The following is a 17895-nucleotide window of genomic DNA, read 5'->3' on the forward strand; positions in this document are numbered from 1 at the left end:
GATCCAAGCAATTTTTTTCCTTCTGGGAACCACATTGTTCTTCAGACTCTTCTTTGGGGATGTATTATAACCTTTCAGAGATTTCATCTTGATTAATTCTGTTTGATGAACTCAGACAACCCTAAAATTCTATTTGTGTCACCACTTTTAGCTTTGGCAAATAATTCTGTTTAAAATAGAAAGACATTGTAAATAGCATTAAATATATATTTGAGCCAAAAACATAATCAGTAGCATACATTCAGCTGAGATAGTATAATTAGAACTTCATACTACCAATTTCAAGTGAAAATTTTCACCAATCTTCCTATCACATGCCTTGATTCTCTTACTTTACACTTTGCCCAAATGTATTACCAACAGTGGAAACTGAAATTGTGGCTAAACACAAAATGTATTATTACCTTGGGAGTAAGTATGAGAATGACTTGGGCACTGGCATCTAGGGAAACGAAAAGAAAACGTAGCGTGAAACCAGAAAACCAGAATATAAGAAGCCTTAAAGTAACACACATTGCATTCTGGTCTTAAGAGGCTATCAGAGTAGTAGCTACAGCAAACACCCCACGACAGAAAAAGCCAGAAATCACCATGGACAAAAAGGTGACTCGGAGTCTTTCCAGCATTGTAGGATCGTTCTTCCACTTATTTCTCAAGCTATAGTTAAATGTGGGGAGCTGGGATGAGCGCTCTGGGGCTACAGGAAGGTTTAAGGGAGGGTGCCCCGTCCCCGTCCCCACCGGCAGGCCAGGCGAGGCCCCGGGGCGGGCGCTGGACTCCCTCCGGCATCGCCCGAGGGCCTCTCCGGCCGGGCACCCCAGGCCTTGCTGCGCGCTCTCCCAAAAGACTTCTGTCCGCTTCCTGGCTTCATCGGGTTGATTCCCTGCGGCCGCTGCCGCCTCAGGACCTACGTGGACGCAGCAACTCGCAAACCCATTCTGGCTACTCCGGGGGACGTGAGGAACCGGCGCGGAGAGCTATAGGACTGAGGCCTTGGCTTTTTGCTGGCTGTCCACTGGAGACTGCCCTCAGTTCCTAGATGGCACCTGGAATTCCTGGGCCAGCAAGGCCATTTACTTCATCAAGTCAGCAAGGAGAGTCTCCAGAGCGAACCTGCTAGCAAGATGGAATCTCATATAACGCAAGGCGTACACGGAGGAAGATCACGTGAAGGCACAGAGAGAAGACGGCCGTCTACAAGCCAAGTAGAGAGACCTCAGAAGAAACCAACCCCGCTGACACCTTGATCTCAGACTTTTAGCTTCCGGATTTGTGGAAAAATAAATTTCTATTGTTTAAGCCCCCCAAAAAGATGGGGTCTCAGCTCTTCCTAGGTTAGGAGCTTTGGCCAAATTGACCCAGTGTTTACTCGCACCTCATCCCCCCATACTTCTCCCCCGGAACTTTCCGTTTTATTTTCCCGTTGTCTTCAGGGTGTTTCGTCTTTCTTCCAGCAGGCTTTGGGCCGTTTCGTTCGGAAGCCCTCAGTGGTCTGAGGTCATCACCTCGCTTGCTCTCCTCTGGTTCTCTCCTCTTCGCCTGCATCCACTGACTCCATTTCCTTTTCTCCCACGCATCCTTGGGCCCCTGAAATCCGCAGGGTTAGAGCGAGGCTCTTATCTACCCACCATCTGGCTCTGGCACCATTATTCTGGCTTCCCTCCTGGTATTATTAATAAACTGGCCACGCCCTTAGCAAAGGCCAACCTCTCCCCTGGTCATCACCTCGCACCTCCGTCCCTTCTCTGCTCCGCCTGCTCGGCCCCTCCCCGGCCCCACCCTCCGGGTCCGCATAAATTACTGTCACACCTACTGTCACATCTGTCACCTTTTCGCCGAATCCCTCACCCCGGCTCAGTTCTCAGTCCGCTCCTCTACGGATTTCCCACGCCCTCCTCTTTCGAGACTTTCCCTCCCTTAAATAACCTCCGTATCCCTTCCTGTCCAGGTCACCTCCGATTTCTTGGACGGTCTCTTCTCCGGCTTCTCTTCCTGCTGTTCTCCATCCGACTAAGCCTCGCAAAGGGGTTTATGTTTCTCTCTATTGCCCAGGGGACCCTGTCCCGGTGGGTCCAGTAGGTACGTGCGTTCATACCACACCCCTGCCCCCCGCTTGCAAACTTAGAATGAACACATCTGAGAGGGGAAAGGGGAAAGGAAGGAAAAGGGTTAAACTCAATGACGGTCAAGATCTCAAAAACTGTGAATTAAGTGAAAACGGGCGTGGGCGGGTGTGAGCGCCACCATGAGCCGAGGCTGCCATCTGGTGGGCAAGGCTGAGAACGCCACGTGGAATTGTTTCCCAAGAGCATCCCGGCGGGTCTGAGCCATTTGCCGGCTCCCGCAGGAAAACCGGCATTAGGTAAGGCCCTGGCGTTGTCCTTCACAAGGCACTACTTTCGAGGTCTTTCCCTGCTTTACGCCTCTCCAGGACAAGAAAAGAGACTCAAAGGGAAGGAAAAATCCAAACTTGAAGCTATCCAACACGAAGGACTGTGGGAGCACCCTTCCCCCCTTCTCTTTTTATTATATATTTTTCAAGTTTTCAGGCTACCTCAATTCATCATTCCTACTCCTTAGTTGTGGTCTGAATCCCACCCCCTCTTGCTTTCTTGGGACCTCCATCTGTTCTGTATGTCCTAGCCTTCCCCCTTACTTGATCCTTGTCATCATATTTAAGAGTTTCATGCTTAAAACTCTCAACCTCTTAACCCCTCTGGCTTGCTTGCTCTCCTCTGGTTCTCTCCTCTTCGCCTACATCCACTGACTCCATTTCCTTTTCTCCCACGCATCCTTGGGCCCCTGAAATCCGCAGGGTTAGAGCGAGGCTCTTATCTACCCACCATCTGGCTCTGGCACCATTATTCTGGCTTCCCTCCTGGTATTATTAATAAACTGGCCACGCCCTTAGCAAAGGCCAACCTCTCCCCTGTGCACTCAACGTCAGCCCTGCTCAGCGACTCAAAACATCACTACCAACAGTTCTTCCTTTTCTCTCCTGCGTCATCAAAATCCGCCTCCCCCCAGGGGCTTCCCTGGTGGCGCAGTGGTTGAGAGTCCGCCTGCCGATGCAGGGGACACGGGTTCGTGCCCTGGTCCGGGAAGATCCCATATGCCGCGGAGCGGCTGGGCCCGTGAGCCATGGCCGCTGAGCCTGCGAGTCCGGGGCCTGTGCTCCGCAACGGGAGAGGCCACAGCAGTGAGAGGCCCGCGTACCGCAAAAAAAAAAAAAAAAAAAAAATCCCCCTCCCCCCAAATCTGATCCATCAGTAGGAAAATGTTGACTTCCGCATATTATATCAACCATCATCCAACAACTTCCTCTTGTCCCCCCTCCCTTTCCCACTGTTCCCCCCCCCTCCCCGCTTCCCTTCAGCTGACTACACCTGCTATCTCCAATTTCTCTTCTCCCATTCTCTCTGGAACATCTTCCAATGAGCCTTTGCCCCATGTCTCCACTGACAAACTTTACCAGGTCGCTAAGGCCCTCCCCTTGGTGCTAATACACCACTCAGTTCTCAGTTCAGACCTGTCATTTGCATCCTCCCGTTCACTCCCTCCTCCCTGGAAATACTTTCTTCCCTTGGTGACTCTAAATGCTGGAGGGTCCCAGCGTTCAGCCCGTAGATCCTTCTCTTTTCTTTCCACACTCACTCACTCCCTGAGTGATGTCACCTGGTCCCATGGCCTTGATCACCTTCTATGTTGATGACTCCCACTTTACTCTTTCTGCTTAGACCTCTCTCCTGAACTCCAGAATCAACTTCCTACTCGACATCATCACTTGAATGTCTGTTAGGCGTCTCACATTTTCCCTAAGACTCAGCTCCTGGTCTTCCCCTCAAAGCCTCTTCCTTATCCCAGCTTAATGACAACTTCAACTTTGGTTGTTTAGGCCAAAAACCTTAGGGTCATCCTTGGGCACCCCGACATGCCCACCGTGTCTCTGGCCTCATCTCCTTCTCGCTCAGTCTGATCCAGACACCTTGTTCTGAAACCATGCCAGGCATGCTCCACCTCCAGATACATCCCCAGAGAGCCACGTGGTTTGCGCCCCCCTTTCACTGGTCCTTCTGCAACAGTTACTTCCCCGGTGAGTGTGCTGAGCTGAGCCCAAAAGCTGTTCCAGTCCTAATCCCTGGACCCTATCAATTACTTTGTGTGGCAAGAGGGACTCTGCAGATGTGTTAAGGATCTTGAGATAGAGAGATTATCCTGGATCATCTGAGTAGGCCCTAAAGGTAATCACAGTGTCCTTCTAAGAAAGAGGCAGAGGGAGATTTGACACAGAAGGCAATGTGACCGCTGAAGCGAGATGCTACGTTGCTGGCTGTGAAGATGGAGGAAGGGGCCACCAGCAAAGGAATGCAGGCACTGCAGCTCTAGAAGTTGTTAAAAGCAAGATAATGGACTCTGCCCTAGAGCCTCTGAAGGGAATGTGGCCCTGCCGACACCTTGATTTGGGCCCAGGAAAACTGATTTTGGACTTCTGAACTTCAGAACTGTAAGATAATAAATGTGTGTTGTTTTAAGCCACTAAGTTCATGGTAATTGGTTACAGCAGCCACAGGAAACTGTATGTAGTCGAGGTTTTCTCTGTCTTTAAAATTGCACCCTCTCCTCTAACACCCCATCCCCCTTTGCTTTCTCTTTCTCTTTAGTACCTAGCTGCATCAAATATACTCTAAGTTTTACTTACTAGTTTATTGTTTATTATCTGCCCTGCCTGACCCCACCGCCCCCCCACCCCCACCCCACCACCACCACACACACACTTAAGTCCCACGGATGTTAGGCTGCTTGGTTCCCTGCGGTACCCTGGGGATGAGAGCACTGCAAACTGTCCTTCCCTCCTTCCCTTCCTTCCTTTCACCTCTTTGGTCACCCCTCCTATCCTTTAATGCTGGTTCCTTTTCCAGCAGTCAGAGTGCAAAGCATGTGCAAATCCAAGTGCCTAAAGAGGCCAGCAGGTAATGGAAGTGAGGCCAGAGCAGCTGGCTGTCAGCACAGCTGCTGTGTGTGTGGACTGAGTGGTGGGCTGCCCTGGGGTGGAGGGACTTGTCTCTCAGGAAGCTGGAGTGCTGCCCTGTCCAAAGCAGGTGGGCACGGCTTCACCTCAGCTCTGGCAGACTTTCCCCGGGCAAAACGTGGGCCTAATGATACCATTTCCCAATTTTCCAAGATTTTTACCTGCAATCTCTCACTTTCTACATGGGATTAAAAAAAAAAAAATGCAAAGAACAAAGCACCACACAGTGCTGCTCCGCAGGACTTCATCCTCAGCCCTTTTCTTCTAGGAATACAGTTTGTCAAGGCCTTTGCTTCTACATCCATGGTGTCAACTGCTCTCTATATATGGGTGTGTTTCCAACTCGCTCCCGAGCTCCAGAACTATGTATTCAATTACCTGCTCGGGGTCTTCACCTGGATGTACGTGAGGCATGTCCAACTCAAAATGATTATCATCTTGCTCCTAAAGTTTACAGTCCCTACGTTGGTAAATGGCCCCACTGTTTACCGATGCCCCAGCCAGAAACCTCCACTTCTCCTGTCTCACTAATCAGACACAAAATCCTGCTGATTCTAACCAATTTTTCTTACATCTCCATATCTCTTACATCTACCCTCTTGTACCAATTGTCGCTCCTTGGTGCCTTTTAGCTGGAGCCTGACAATTACCTCCAGTCTTTCCTCTCCACTGCCGCCAGAAAGCTTCAGCTTAATTCTAATCATGCCACCCTCCTTTGCGTGCAGCTATTCCAAAAACACGTTCTACGTGACACTGGTTCCAAGGGATATGAATGGGGTTGCTTGATAAAGAGTTCTGTGATGACACAGGTTTAGAACAAAGAGTTTAAATACAGCTAAACTTTGTTTCTTTTCTTCCCTGCAGGAGTTCTCAGTGTCCTTCGTGTGCTGACGTATATCCTGACTCTCCATAGGGTGATGCAGCAGTTGGTTAGTTTCGCAAACTTATCTGGCCATGGGATTCTTTTTTCATGGGGCATCTCAAAGAGTATGTTTCACGGTGAGGACTATTGCTTCAACAGCTTTCTATTATCTACAGGACACAATTAAAATTCCTTAGCATAGGACTGAGAACAAGGATAGTGAAGCCAGAACACCTGGGTCCAGATTATGGGTGTGCCACTTGCTTAGTGTATGACACTGGGCAAATTATTTTTCTCCATGCCTTTATTTCTTTATCTGTAATAGAAGGATAATAATACAGCTTGGCATAGCGTTGTCGTAAGGATTAGAGTTATTAGTAGTAGTACATGTAAAGTGTGTAGGACAGCGCCCTGTGCTTGGTAAGTGCCCAGTAAATTTGGCTATTTTCTAATTCATGGTCTTTCGCCATCTGTTTTTTCTTTCTTCACGTCCTCCTATCATGGTAGGTCCAGTCTTTAGCTACTTTTATATCCTGGAACTACGGCTTTTGTCTCTGGTGTTGCTCTTCCCTTTGCCTGAAATTCCTCTCTAGTCCCCTCCTTTCCCCCTATTTATCTCCACCTGTTCGCTCATTTTTCCCCCTGTGTTCCCAGGCGGACTTGTGCACCTGCACATTCAACAAGTATTTATCAGGCAGCTACTGTGTACCCGGCATTTCTGGAGGGCGAGTCAGACGTGTCATAACGTTTAATACCCTGACTGCCCTGTACATGCCAGGGAGTCAAGCTCCTGGTGATTTCTCTCATCCCTCTCTCTTCTACAGCCTCTGTCCGCTGCATTCTGCAGAGGCCCGTTTCACTCCTGTCCGCTCATGCAATTCCCTGCTAGACTTTGCTGCAGAGTCTTTCGTCTTTGTATCCCCGGCACCTAGAATAGTTTTGGGCACATTACATACACCCGATACATATGTGTTGATTGGATACATGCATTTCTGTGGGTCACTGTTCCAAGCTCTCCGCTGCCTGCGTAGATCTGGGACCAGGCGCTCTCCTCTCTGGGCCTTACTTTCCTAAACCGCAGATCAGACAGAGGAAAAGCAGCCTATCGCGCCGCGCTTGGCCGTTTGGCTGCTTGGCTGCTTGGCTGCTTGGCAGACAGCGCCGTCCAGGCCGCCGCGCACTGCGGTACCCGGTCCCCTAATTCTCGAAAGTGACACGAGGAAGAACGTGCCGGCCCGGGCGAGTTGCTCCCCGGGGGCTGCGTGGGCTCGGCCGCACCCTCCGATCCCCTGCCCGCCAGCCCGCGCCGCCCGCACTCACGCTGCGCGTTGCAGTTGCCTCAGCAAGTGCGCTACCCTGTCGCGAGGAGCGGCCATGGCTGTGCGGAGCGCTTCTCTCCGCGACGCCGCCCCCTCCGCCGCCGGCCAATCCCGGCCGCCGCCTCTCCTCCGCCCACCCGCGCCGCTGTCTCCGGCCCCAGCGACAGCCCTTGGCAGAGGACCATTTTCCCACCAGTCGGAACTACGACTGCCCCAGCTGCAAAGTCTCACCATCCACCTTTGAAATTGCCACACAGGTAACTGCTCCGTAGGGATTTGGGGTATTTTCCTAAGTCTCTATATAAAACGCTCTATGTCACAAGTTGGGGACGTGGGGAAAGGGAGAAACAAGGGCATTCATTTTCCACTCTGCTATTTTGGCTTCTCAGAGTATTTTCAGAATAAATTAAGACACTGCATTTAAATTTGTTTTAACGGTAAACAAGAACTTTGCAAAAAGCCCGAGGGTCTTTTTTTCATTTTTACAAGGCCAGTATTGTGTCCAACTGCTAGATCAAGTCACAAAACAAAAGCCGGAAAAATTCCCAAACAAAACAGTAACAAAAACAAAAAATCCCGGACAGTTGAGAAGAATTTAAAAGGTGTTAAATGGTCTATGAATGGTTTGGCTTTTGATGAAGTTGTTCAGGATACCATTAAATGGTTTTATCAGTAGTTAAGTTTCCACGGTTATGTGGGAAGGGAGGGCCAGGGTTTAGCAGCTCCAAGTTTCCAGGTCCCAGTGGAAACAATGATCAATGATGGCAGAGTTAACTTTATCACAAAGTATTTTAAGACAGTAACAACTGAACATCTGTGTTTTAGTAACCTATTATGAAATCTGAATTAATCTTTTCTTTCATAGCAATTTCTAAAAGTAACAAAGATGAGACAACAGTGAAAAAATGAGAGACAAACGATCTCAATTTTAATTTCCTATCAATTGTCAGACCAAAAAGCAAGAGTAGAGTGGCTCCTCAGACCTATAACAGCAGCAAAAAAGCACTACCCCCCCCATTCTAGATGTACTATGAATCCTTTTCAGGATATGTATTTTTATGAAGATGAGTTACTGATATCAATTAGGGAAAGAGACCCAGAATAGCTGTAAACATTTCACCTCCTAATCAAACCAGCTCAGGTAAATTTGACAAATGAATCAAAAGATAATGTTCCAAGTAAGGACTTTGTTTCTTTCTCTCTTCCCCAAACAGACCTACTTGAAGCTTTAAAAACACTGGGGACATAAATGTTGATAAAGATTTAAGTATAAAATTAGGATTAATGAGGATTATTACTATTATTTAGTGAAGCCCCAATTTATCATTTACAGCAAATTAATGTTTTCAGTGTTGAAAGAGGCACCAGTTGTACTACACTTTCAATATTATATCTGATACCAAAAGAAGGATGAGCTTTTCTAATAAAAGTGGTCTCACTGAAATCGTAATTTAGCTGCTATGTTTTCTAGAAAGTAAATGAAAGTAATCTGTGCCAGGTATCCAGGTCACAAGCTTTACTTAAGATTTGTACCAGTAGCCAAAAAGTTAAAAGCAACATTACATAAGACACTTTTATTAAATAACCTTTACAACAGTTCTGAAAATGTAACCTTTCTGTCCCTCTCCTTTGATAAATACACAAGCTTGTTATCAAAATAATGCAGATACCAATCTATTAAAAGTCTCTGAAATACGACCAGCTCTCTCCCTTACACCCCATCCAAAGTTTAAAGACAGAGAAAAAAAAAAAAGGCTGTTTAAAAACAGAACTCACTCCTAGTTCCCACAAATTCTTTCCAATTCGTATGTCCTTAAATACATCCTTTAATCTCCAGCAAAAGTTTTGGCTGTGGGAAATGCATTAATTTGTCGAATCAAACATTTACAACCATCTTCAGAGGAGGGCAAGCCTAGCCCTTTAACCTGAAGCTCGATGCAGGCAGCGGCCCCATCTTCTGTATCCCCCTACTGTACCTAGAACTTAACATTAAGTACAGTTCTTGGTTTACAAGCAGGTCCGAGGGTGAAATTTACTTCCTCCTCTTTCCTCCTTGGTGTTGCCCTCCTTTTCTCTTGCCACTCAAGCCAGGCCGCCCGGAATTCATCTTGCCTCCCAAGCCCCCTTTCCTCTTCCTTCCTTGGCTGGGCGGGCCCCCTTTCCTCTTACCCCCGGGACCCTGTCGGCCCCCCTTTCTCTTGCCCTTCTGACTCATTTTCCTCCTCTTAGCCGCCTCTTCCTGGTCCTCCTCCCTCATCTGCTTATTGGTGGCCCTCGTAACGTCCAACTGAGGCTTCTTGCTGTTCATTATTCGCAGCATCTCCAACTGGCTGTTTTTCTCGGCTGCAAAGTCCCCGAAAAGAGGCTGAAACTTCCTCTTCTTTCCAGAGCCCCGGGGCGCCTTCTCCTTGGGCAGGCGCTCCTGGAAGCGCCCCACAGAGGCGGTGGAGACCCTGGCCACCTGCACGGCGCGGCCAAGCTCCTCCTTACTCTGGTGTCCGGTAGGGTGCATGCCGGCCGCGCTGGGCAGCCGCAACTTGTGCGCGCGGGCCAGGTTACGCAGCCGGTTCAGCTCGTTCTTGGCCACCCGTTCCTTCTTAGCCTGAATCCGCTTGGCGAACTGGTCCTCCATGGGGTCGGCATTCCCGGGCACCTCGATCAACCATTCCTTGGTGTCGTCGCGGGCCCGCTGGTAGCCCCAGCGGCGGCGCCACTGGCCGCTCCCCTCGTCCCACACCAGATTGGTCTTCTTCTTGGGACGGATGCCCTTGAGGCGCGCAAACTGCTGCCAGCGTGTAAGCGGCCGCGGCCGGGGCACAGGCTTCTCGCGCGGCAGACGAGTGGTGGGCTCCGGCAGCCGCGCCACCAGCGCCTCCTCCACACGATCGGTGGGCAGCTGCCACAGCTGGCTGATGAGCAGCTGCGTGTTGTCCCGCGCCAGGGCCCGCAGCTCGGCCTCCTGCGTGGGTCCCGCGTGCCGCAGCCCGGTCGGAGGGTTCCGGTCCGAGGCCAGCAGGTTACCCAGGTCGAACTCCAGCTCCAGTTCCTTGTGCACCGTGATGCGCTGCAGCTTCTCTGCCTCGTCCCGCTCCGCCTTTGCCAGCAGCTCCTCCACGCTCTGACCCTCCATGGCTCCGGCTCGGCTCCCTCTCTCTGGGAGGCAGTTGCAATCACTTCTCTGCCAGCTAGGTTCAAGCCCCGGCGCTACTACCACGTGCGTTCGCTCAGACGCTCGTCCCGGAAGAGAAAACTCCGCTTCCGGGACACCCGGAAGGGACTCACAATGCCGGCGACCCAAGGGAAGGCCGGCAGAGGGCGGTGTTGGAGAGCAAATGGGATTAGAGGCGGCCCTTGGGCTCGAGACCGGATGTAGGCGGAGTAGGCGCGCGGAGCCCAGCCTGCGGTGCATGTTTTGGGGGCCGCAGATTAAGGGGGTCCCGGAGCAACTGTGTTACAGTTTAAGTGTAAGTCAGCTTTCAAGATGTTTAGCCAATCAGCTCTTCTTAGGACCTGACAAATTATTTTTCTCCAGAGCCCTGACTTGTTCATGGGGGTCCGGGTTGTGGGCCGAGAAAGACACTTCCCACAGATGTACGTAAAGCTACGTGTAGACGAGGGCTTGGTTTGTTTTGGGAGTGAGCGGACCTGGCAGTTAGACCGCCCTGAGTGGGTGAGCTGATATCTGGTCCCCGGAACCCTGGGCCGCATCCTCTGCTGGCTTGTGGCAAAAGAGCGCCGGGCTCTGCCGTGAGACTGCCTGGATTCCGACCTTGACTGCACCAGTGTTTGACCTTAAGCTGTTTAACTTCTTTGGGCCTATTTTAAAACCTGTACGATGAGGATACTAATAGTACCTGCCTCTTAGGGCTGCCATGAAGATAAATGAGTTAATATGCTCCCAAGGGAGCTTACACAGAGGTCTGGAGCCTATGAGTGCTCAGTAAATGTGAGCTAAGTACCAATTATTATTTAATCTTCATAATGGCTCTGGGAGCTATGCTGAAAAGGCAATCTTATACAGTGATTAAGCACCAGGTTCTTGAATCAAACTCCTAGAATAAGATCTGGGTTTATTGTATCCACATTGGACAGGTTGTTTAACTTAAGTCCTATTCATAAGTTGATAAATTTGAAGCATTAGTTCCTGGTACCTAGTAAGCACCATATTCCAAAGGCAGGCTCAGTAAAATGACTTGTCTAAGATTTTACAACTAGGAAGTGTGGGAGCAGGAGTTATCTTAACTGTGATTTTAAGACTACGTACATATTATCTGCAATGTCTTCTAGGCTCTTCATGCTGGAAAAGTGTGGTCTGTCGACCAGCAGTGTAACATCACCTGGGAACTCGTTAGAGATGCAGAATCTCTGGCCTCACCCCAGATGTAATGAGTCAAAACCTTCATTTTAACAAAATATCGAGGTGATGAATATGTACAGTCCAGTGTAGGAGGCACTGATGATTGTGTGGTTTATAGGATTTGTTTTCCTTTAATGGGAAGTTGGGATTAGTGAAGAAGGGGTTAGCTGGAGAATTAATCCATAGAAATGGACATAATAGCTGTTAGTTAGGAAATAGATTCAGTTGAGTGTCAGCTAGAGAGTGCTTTAGATACAGCCCCACCTATCACACCTGCCCCCCTGAGTTTGGTCTCTTCTTGAGCTCATTGGCTTTCCTCAGCTCTCCTTTGTTCATTCACTCATCAAACATTTAGTGAGCACATTTTATGCCTCAGGAATTGGGCTCTAATATTCTTTCTTCCTCTTTTCTAAAAGCATTTTAAGATTTGCTGGGGTTTTTCTGAGCCTTTGTCTTAATGCTCAACACCAAGTTTTTAATACCAGTCATCCCATGGGGCCAAGGCCAGGTCAAAGGTCATGTTAGGTAACTTCCTTGACCCTTAAAGCATTTGGGATTTGCCATAGGAGAGTGTTAAGGACACTGATATGGCTGTTCTGGGCTTGGCTTAGCTTCTGATTCATTCATTCATTTAACAAACATTTGAATGACTACTATGTTTGAGACACTAGATACAAAGATTAACGAGACCTTATGGAACAGTGGGGAAGAAAGAAAGGTTAAGAGGAATTTACAATATGGCATGGTTGGGCCTTAAATAGGAAGTACAGCTGTGTAGAAAGAAAGGTTAAGAGAAATTTACAATATGGCATGGTTGGGCCTTAAATAGGAAGTACAGCTGTGTAGAATTTAGCTCCTTTGTCAATCTTCTGAGTTAGGGAAAAGAAAGAGCAGATGTCGATAGGCGTTGAATGGAATTCTCACTGGATAAAATGCTATTTGGTTCGAATCATATAGGTCAGCTCTTAACTGAACTTTAATTGTTTTATGCTCAAGTGTTTCTTTATAATCCAAGTCGATTTTAATTTCCTTGATGACCAGAGACTGATTTTTACTTCCACTTTGCTGAGTATAGTGCTGGATACATAATAGGTATTCAGTACATGATTGCTTGAAAGAATAAGCCTCATTTCTAAATTAAAAAGGGATTAATGATGGCTGTTAGATTCAAGGTGAGCAAAACTAGTAAGACCGGGATTTGGGGGCTTTAAAAAAATACCTTATTGAGGCAGATAGGTATGTGGCAGTCTCCAGCTTGCATTTGTATCATCTTTATGTTGGGCAAGATTGTGCAGTGTTAAGAAAAAAGAGAGCTTACCAGGGATGTGCAGATATATGTGAATATACTATAACAGTACGGCAAAGGGTTGTAAATATTGTCGTTTTCTTTTGTTGGTTTTTCCCTTTGTCTTTCTTCCTTTGTCCCATATTGCAGATAGATCCCCAGTTTGGTCATCAGACCCCACTTCTTTTCTCTTTATACCTGCTCTCTATGCCATTTCATCCACTCTCATTGCGTCAGCTGCCACTTCTGTGCAGATGAATCTTAGAGGTACATCTTTCTCCCTTTCCTTTTCAGAGCACTGGACTCAAATCTCCAACCACCTGCTGGGCTCTTCTACCATACTCTAAACTCAGTGTGTCTAAGACTACATAACACATCATCTTCCTGAAAATTTGCTTCTTCCATCATCCATCCACCTTTTCTCCCCTCCAACAAATGTTTATAGAAGGTTTTTCATGGCCAAGGCACTGCGCTGGGCGTTGGGAATACAACGGTTAGTAAAAACAGGCTCAGTTGATGTAATCATCCATTCTAGTCTAGCAAGGCTTGAACCTATGATGTCATCCTTGGCTTTTCTCTTCCCATCTCTAAATTCAGTTGGTCTAAAAGTCCTATTAAATTTGTCTCTGTATTGTTCCTTTCTCATTCCCACTACCGTGACCTCACCCCTAGACTGGGACTCTTCTATCTACTTCTCCCGGTACTCTCTCCACCCTGCTCCTGCCCCTGGCTTCCAGCTGTGTGCAGCCAGAGGAGGCAGTGACAGAAGATCAGAGAATGTGAAGAGGGAGAGGTGAGGGCATGTTTGTCCCTAGCCCTCTGTGGTTATTACTGTGGGTTGGCTGGTTCCTCTAAAAGGCCATAGCTACAATCAGGCAGCTTTCTCCATGCAGCCACCCTCTCCCAGCTACTCTAATTATTTCCCTGGTTCTTGCAGGCCTCGGAGTGGTTATGGCTTTTGCCATTGTAGTCCTATCCTTTGTGAATTTCCTTAAGCCATGTCTACATCCTTGTAGTATTGCCTTTGTTGATCTTAAATTACCCAGCCTGACTGCTACCTGTTTTCTGCCAGGACCTTGACTGATACCTGGGGACCTATCCCTGGAGCATCCTAAGAGTTTCCTTACTTCGTTCTAGAGGATTTATCTTCCACAGATCTGGCCAAATCACTCTTCTCCTCAAAAACTCCCTTCTCTACCTTGTTCTTGGGCTTGGATGTTTGTGATCTGGCCCCGAACTACTCACGTGGGATGACACTTCTGCTTATGCTTCTTTTCCAGATATTTCTTACCCACTCCGATTTTCCATCTTAGCTATTTTCTAGAGCCTTAAGAAGTTTTCTCAAGAAAGGCAAAAATGAGGGACAGGACAGAAAAAGCAACAATTATGTTTTTGTAGCAATGTAACCTATAGGGAGATTCCCCTCCCCCCAATCGTGGGCAAGAAGGTTAAACATGTGAAAGTACTACCTTTCAGGTTCCCTCAAAACACAACTAGTTTGGTCAGTTAAACATTTTTGTAAGCAATTTCTTTCTTCATTCTTTTGATTAACTTAGATTTACTTTCTAAACATTTCTCAGTTGCCCCTTTTTGGTAAAGGAAATCATTAGGGTTGATTCGACCATTCTTTAATCCTGCTGTGAACATAGTTAATTTGAGTATTTTTGTCTAGGAAATCCAATGTTCCAGTAATTTGATAAAATAATAGAAAAGGACCCTTAAAACACTTAAATTATTTCCACATGGTTCATTTTTAACTGATTTATAATTTAACTTGGAAGTACTTGAAGTGAAAATTTAATTTTGAAAATTTCTTAATCATAGATAAAAATCTGTGTATTCATGTACTTCAGTTTTAGTCAGAAACCCATACACAAAATCTATTATTTCGTTTTAAAAAGGAAAAAGATGCAGCGCTAAGGTTTTGTGCGGTTAGTGGAGAAGCAGATTGAACATTGTACATTTGCCTAGAAGGAACTTTGGATTTGAGGGCAAAAAAAATGATGGTAGCATTTTAGAACTGACGTAAGTTGTTTTGTTCTCTGTAAAATACACAATGGTTGCACTTCAGAAAACGGCGTTTGCCAAAATCTTTTTTTTTTTTTTTTGCGGTACACGGGCCTCTCCCTGCCGTGGCCTCTCCAGTTGCGGAGCACTCCGCCCTGCAGCATGTGTGTGAGATCTTCCCAGACCGGGGCACGAACCCGTGTCCCCTGCATTGGCAGGCAGACTCTCAACCACTGTGCCACCAGGGGAGCCCTTGCCAGAATCTTAATCACCTGTGAGTTGAGCAAGCGGCACTGGCTGATGTTTTTCATTCCTGAGACTTCATCACCAAATCCCAAGGGAATGAAATTGGCTTTAGATTTAGAGTTCAATATAAAAATGAAAGTGATATACAGAGGAAAGCCGAAGGTCCAGAATTTTACGGATATTTGTACTTAGAGTCCAATAACAGAAAAATTTAGATCCATTTATTAAATGATCATTTTCTATTCTGTTTTAACTTACAAAAGTAAAATTGCAATGAGTAAGAAATCTTTTTTTGTGTTTTTCTTAAGTCGATAAAATCTGAACAGTTTTTGTAAATGACTTGAAAGTAGATTTACTCCCAATTAGGCAACCGAGTCCTGAATGCCTTTCCCCTAAAGAAAGCAACTGCATCACCACACGGCCTTCAATTTGTCTTCGCAGTTATAGACCATGTGTGAACATATACCGATCTGCCAATCAAAATGTTCTTCTAAAAAAAAAAAATGTTCTTCTAAATTTCCCACATGAGCAATATCAGGAATGAGCAGGGGGCTCTCCTGGTGGCTCAGTGGTTGAGAATCTGCCTGCCAAGGCAGGGGACGCAGGTTCGAGCCCTGGTCCGGGAAGATCCTACATGCCACAGAGCAGCTAAGGCTGTGCGCCACAACTACTGAGCCTGTGCGCTACTGAAGCCCGCATGCCTAGAGCCCATGCTCTGTAACACGAGAAGCCACGGCAATGAGAAGCCGGCGCACCGCAATGTAGGGTAGCCCCCGCTCTCTGCAAGTAGAGAAAGCCGTGAAGACCCGACACAGCCATAAATAAATAAATTTATTTTTAAAAAAAGAATGTGCAGGGAAGTTACCCCTATGCCAAATAAACATTAATTCTTGGCCCTCTTAACCAAAAATTGTTTCTAAACATTATTAACCCATTACTTTTTAGAACATGTCTGTGAAAAATGAAAACAACAGGTGGAAAACCTAAAAAGCATGACTCTATATATGGTAAATTCTGTAGCGTACACTTTTCTTTTTCTAGGTCTTTTTACTTGCCAAAGGAAGACAGCAAAGGAAACGATCTCTGAGTGGCAAGTAGGTGTGTGACTGCATCCTTGTCAGCATCCCAAGAGTGCACTGCAGTCTAAGCCAGCTCCCTGGGCATTTGGTAATCCAGAAGATCCAGTTGCTTGTGGTGTGTGTACTCTCCCCTAAGGCCTAAGTAGGAGTTATTATTTAGAATGTATAAATAATGTTCCTGGCATTTTCCAGTATTTATTTCAATTGCCTCATTATACAAGATAGTGTGAATTTCAGCTGGGGAGGAAGCTGCCTTCTTATGGTGGTTCCTAGATTCCCTTCTCTGGAAAGCCTGTGGATTTCAAAGGAATCCATGGTTTAGATCTCAGGCTTCAGTTTTTTCATCTGGAAAATGAAGGATTTTGACTAGGTGGCCTTTACGATTCATCTGTATGATCCTTTTCTTTTGTTAAAAAGTTATGCTCTTCAGATACTCCAATATTACTTTCTTGTAAAGTGCTTTCTCTCCTGGTTTTTGATTAAAGCTTTTGACTGATGTATCCATTTACAGACCTCCCCCTCTTCCTGAGTCATTTATCTCATTTCCTAGGCTGGTTGTATGACTCCACATAGTGAAACAGCTTCCTGTGTGCACAAGGAGACTGTGACTACAGATGTGCTAATCGGTTTTTAATAACGTGGAGGTTGATTATTGTGTTTTGTAGGTTATTCATGATGCTTTTCCTTTTTCTTTTTTTCTTGCTTACCGTTAAACTTCTTTGAGAATTGGAAGAAAGGGTAGAGAATGAGCAGAGGATAGATTATTTTACTATTTGTTAGTTGTTGTGGAAAAATTCTTGTAGGTCAGAAGATAGATTTTTTTTTTTTTTTTTTTTTTGCGGCACGCGGGCCTCTCACTGCTGTGGCCTCTCCCGTTGCAGAGCACAGGCTCCAGACGCGTAGGCTCAGCGGCCATGGCTCATGGGCCCAGCCGCTCTGCGGCATATGGGATCTTCCCAGACCAGGGCACGAACCCGTGTCCCCTGCATCGTCAGGCAGACTCTCAACCAGTGCGCCACCAGGGAAGCCCCGATAGAAGCTATATTTAAAAATATTTATATTTATAAAGTCATGTCTGGGAATGAAAGATTATGGTGGATTGGCTTTATTTGTATCTTTTCTGGCCTGAGACCTAGAACTGATGATGTTCTTTGTTTATTATAATTACAGAAAAGTTTTAAAGAAAGCTTCAAAGTTAACTCCCTCAAATAATAAAATTGGAGCAATTTTGTGTTTCATAGTTTGGTGTTGCTTCAGAGAAAACTAGTCAGAGAATTTCAATACAAGGAAGGTAAAGTACAGGCATACCTTGGAGAGACTGCGGGTTTGGTTCTAGACCACTGCAATAAAGTGAATACTGCAATAAATCAAGTCACGTGAATTTTTTTGGTTTCCCAATGCATATAAAAGTTATGTTTAGATAATACTTTAGTCTATTAAATGTGCAATAGCATTATGTCTAAAAAAACAGTGTGCATACCTTAATTAAAAACACTTTCTTGCTAAAAAATGCTAGCCATCATCTGATAACTCAGGTTTGCCGCAAACCTTTCAATTGGTGAAAAACAGAATCTGCAAAGCACGATAGAGCAAAACACAATAAAACAAGGTATTCCTATAGAATAAAATATAATAACATTGCTGGCATGTTTAGTAATTATCATTCTGAGAATGAGTCTTGGTGATTTCTGGCCTGATTACCTGGGGACAG

At 46.4% G+C, this 17895-nt stretch overlaps 2 protein-coding genes across 7 annotated transcripts in view; both read right to left on the reverse strand.

The window, feature by feature from the left end:
• ADHFE1 (alcohol dehydrogenase iron containing 1) overlaps positions 1-7556 on the reverse strand; it is a 34138-nt gene extending 26582 nt beyond the window's left edge. For 4 of the 6 annotated variants that reach the window (XR_003793532.1, XM_029222696.1, XM_029222694.1 and 1 more), the window contains exons 1-2: positions 7212-7556; positions 405-442 (exon numbers count right to left, since the gene is read on the reverse strand). Coding sequence is in view for 3 of the 6 variants with exons in the window: in XM_029222696.1 (XP_029078529.1) it covers positions 405-442; positions 7212-7444 (271 nt within the window). In the remaining 3 variants the exon portion in view is untranslated. Of the gene's footprint in view, positions 1-404; positions 1708-2922; positions 4690-7211 lie in introns of those variants that run through there. The other 2 variants (XM_029222698.1, XM_029222699.1) reach the window with 2 other exon arrangements.
• A 461-nt stretch (positions 7557-8017) lies between these two features.
• Positions 8018-10422, reverse strand: RRS1 (ribosome biogenesis regulator 1 homolog). Its single transcript, XM_029222703.1, has one exon. The coding sequence runs from the start codon at positions 10338-10340 to the stop codon at positions 9243-9245; it is 1098 nt and encodes a 365-aa protein (XP_029078536.1). The 5' UTR covers positions 10341-10422; the 3' UTR covers positions 8018-9242.
• Between the last annotated feature and the right edge of the window lie 7473 nt (positions 10423-17895).

The sequence above is a fragment of the Monodon monoceros genome, unplaced genomic scaffold (genome assembly GCF_005190385.1).
Source record: "Monodon monoceros isolate NGI ecotype Baffin Bay Population unplaced genomic scaffold, NGI_Narwhal_1 Super_Scaffold_14, whole genome shotgun sequence".
Classification (NCBI taxonomy): Eukaryota; Metazoa; Chordata; class Mammalia; order Artiodactyla; family Monodontidae; genus Monodon; species Monodon monoceros.

Coding starts and splice junctions, on each gene's coding strand:
- RRS1 (XM_029222703.1), bottom strand. CDS start 10,340: ATGGAGGGTCAGAGCGTGGAGGAGCTGCTGGCAAAGGCGGAGCGGGAC.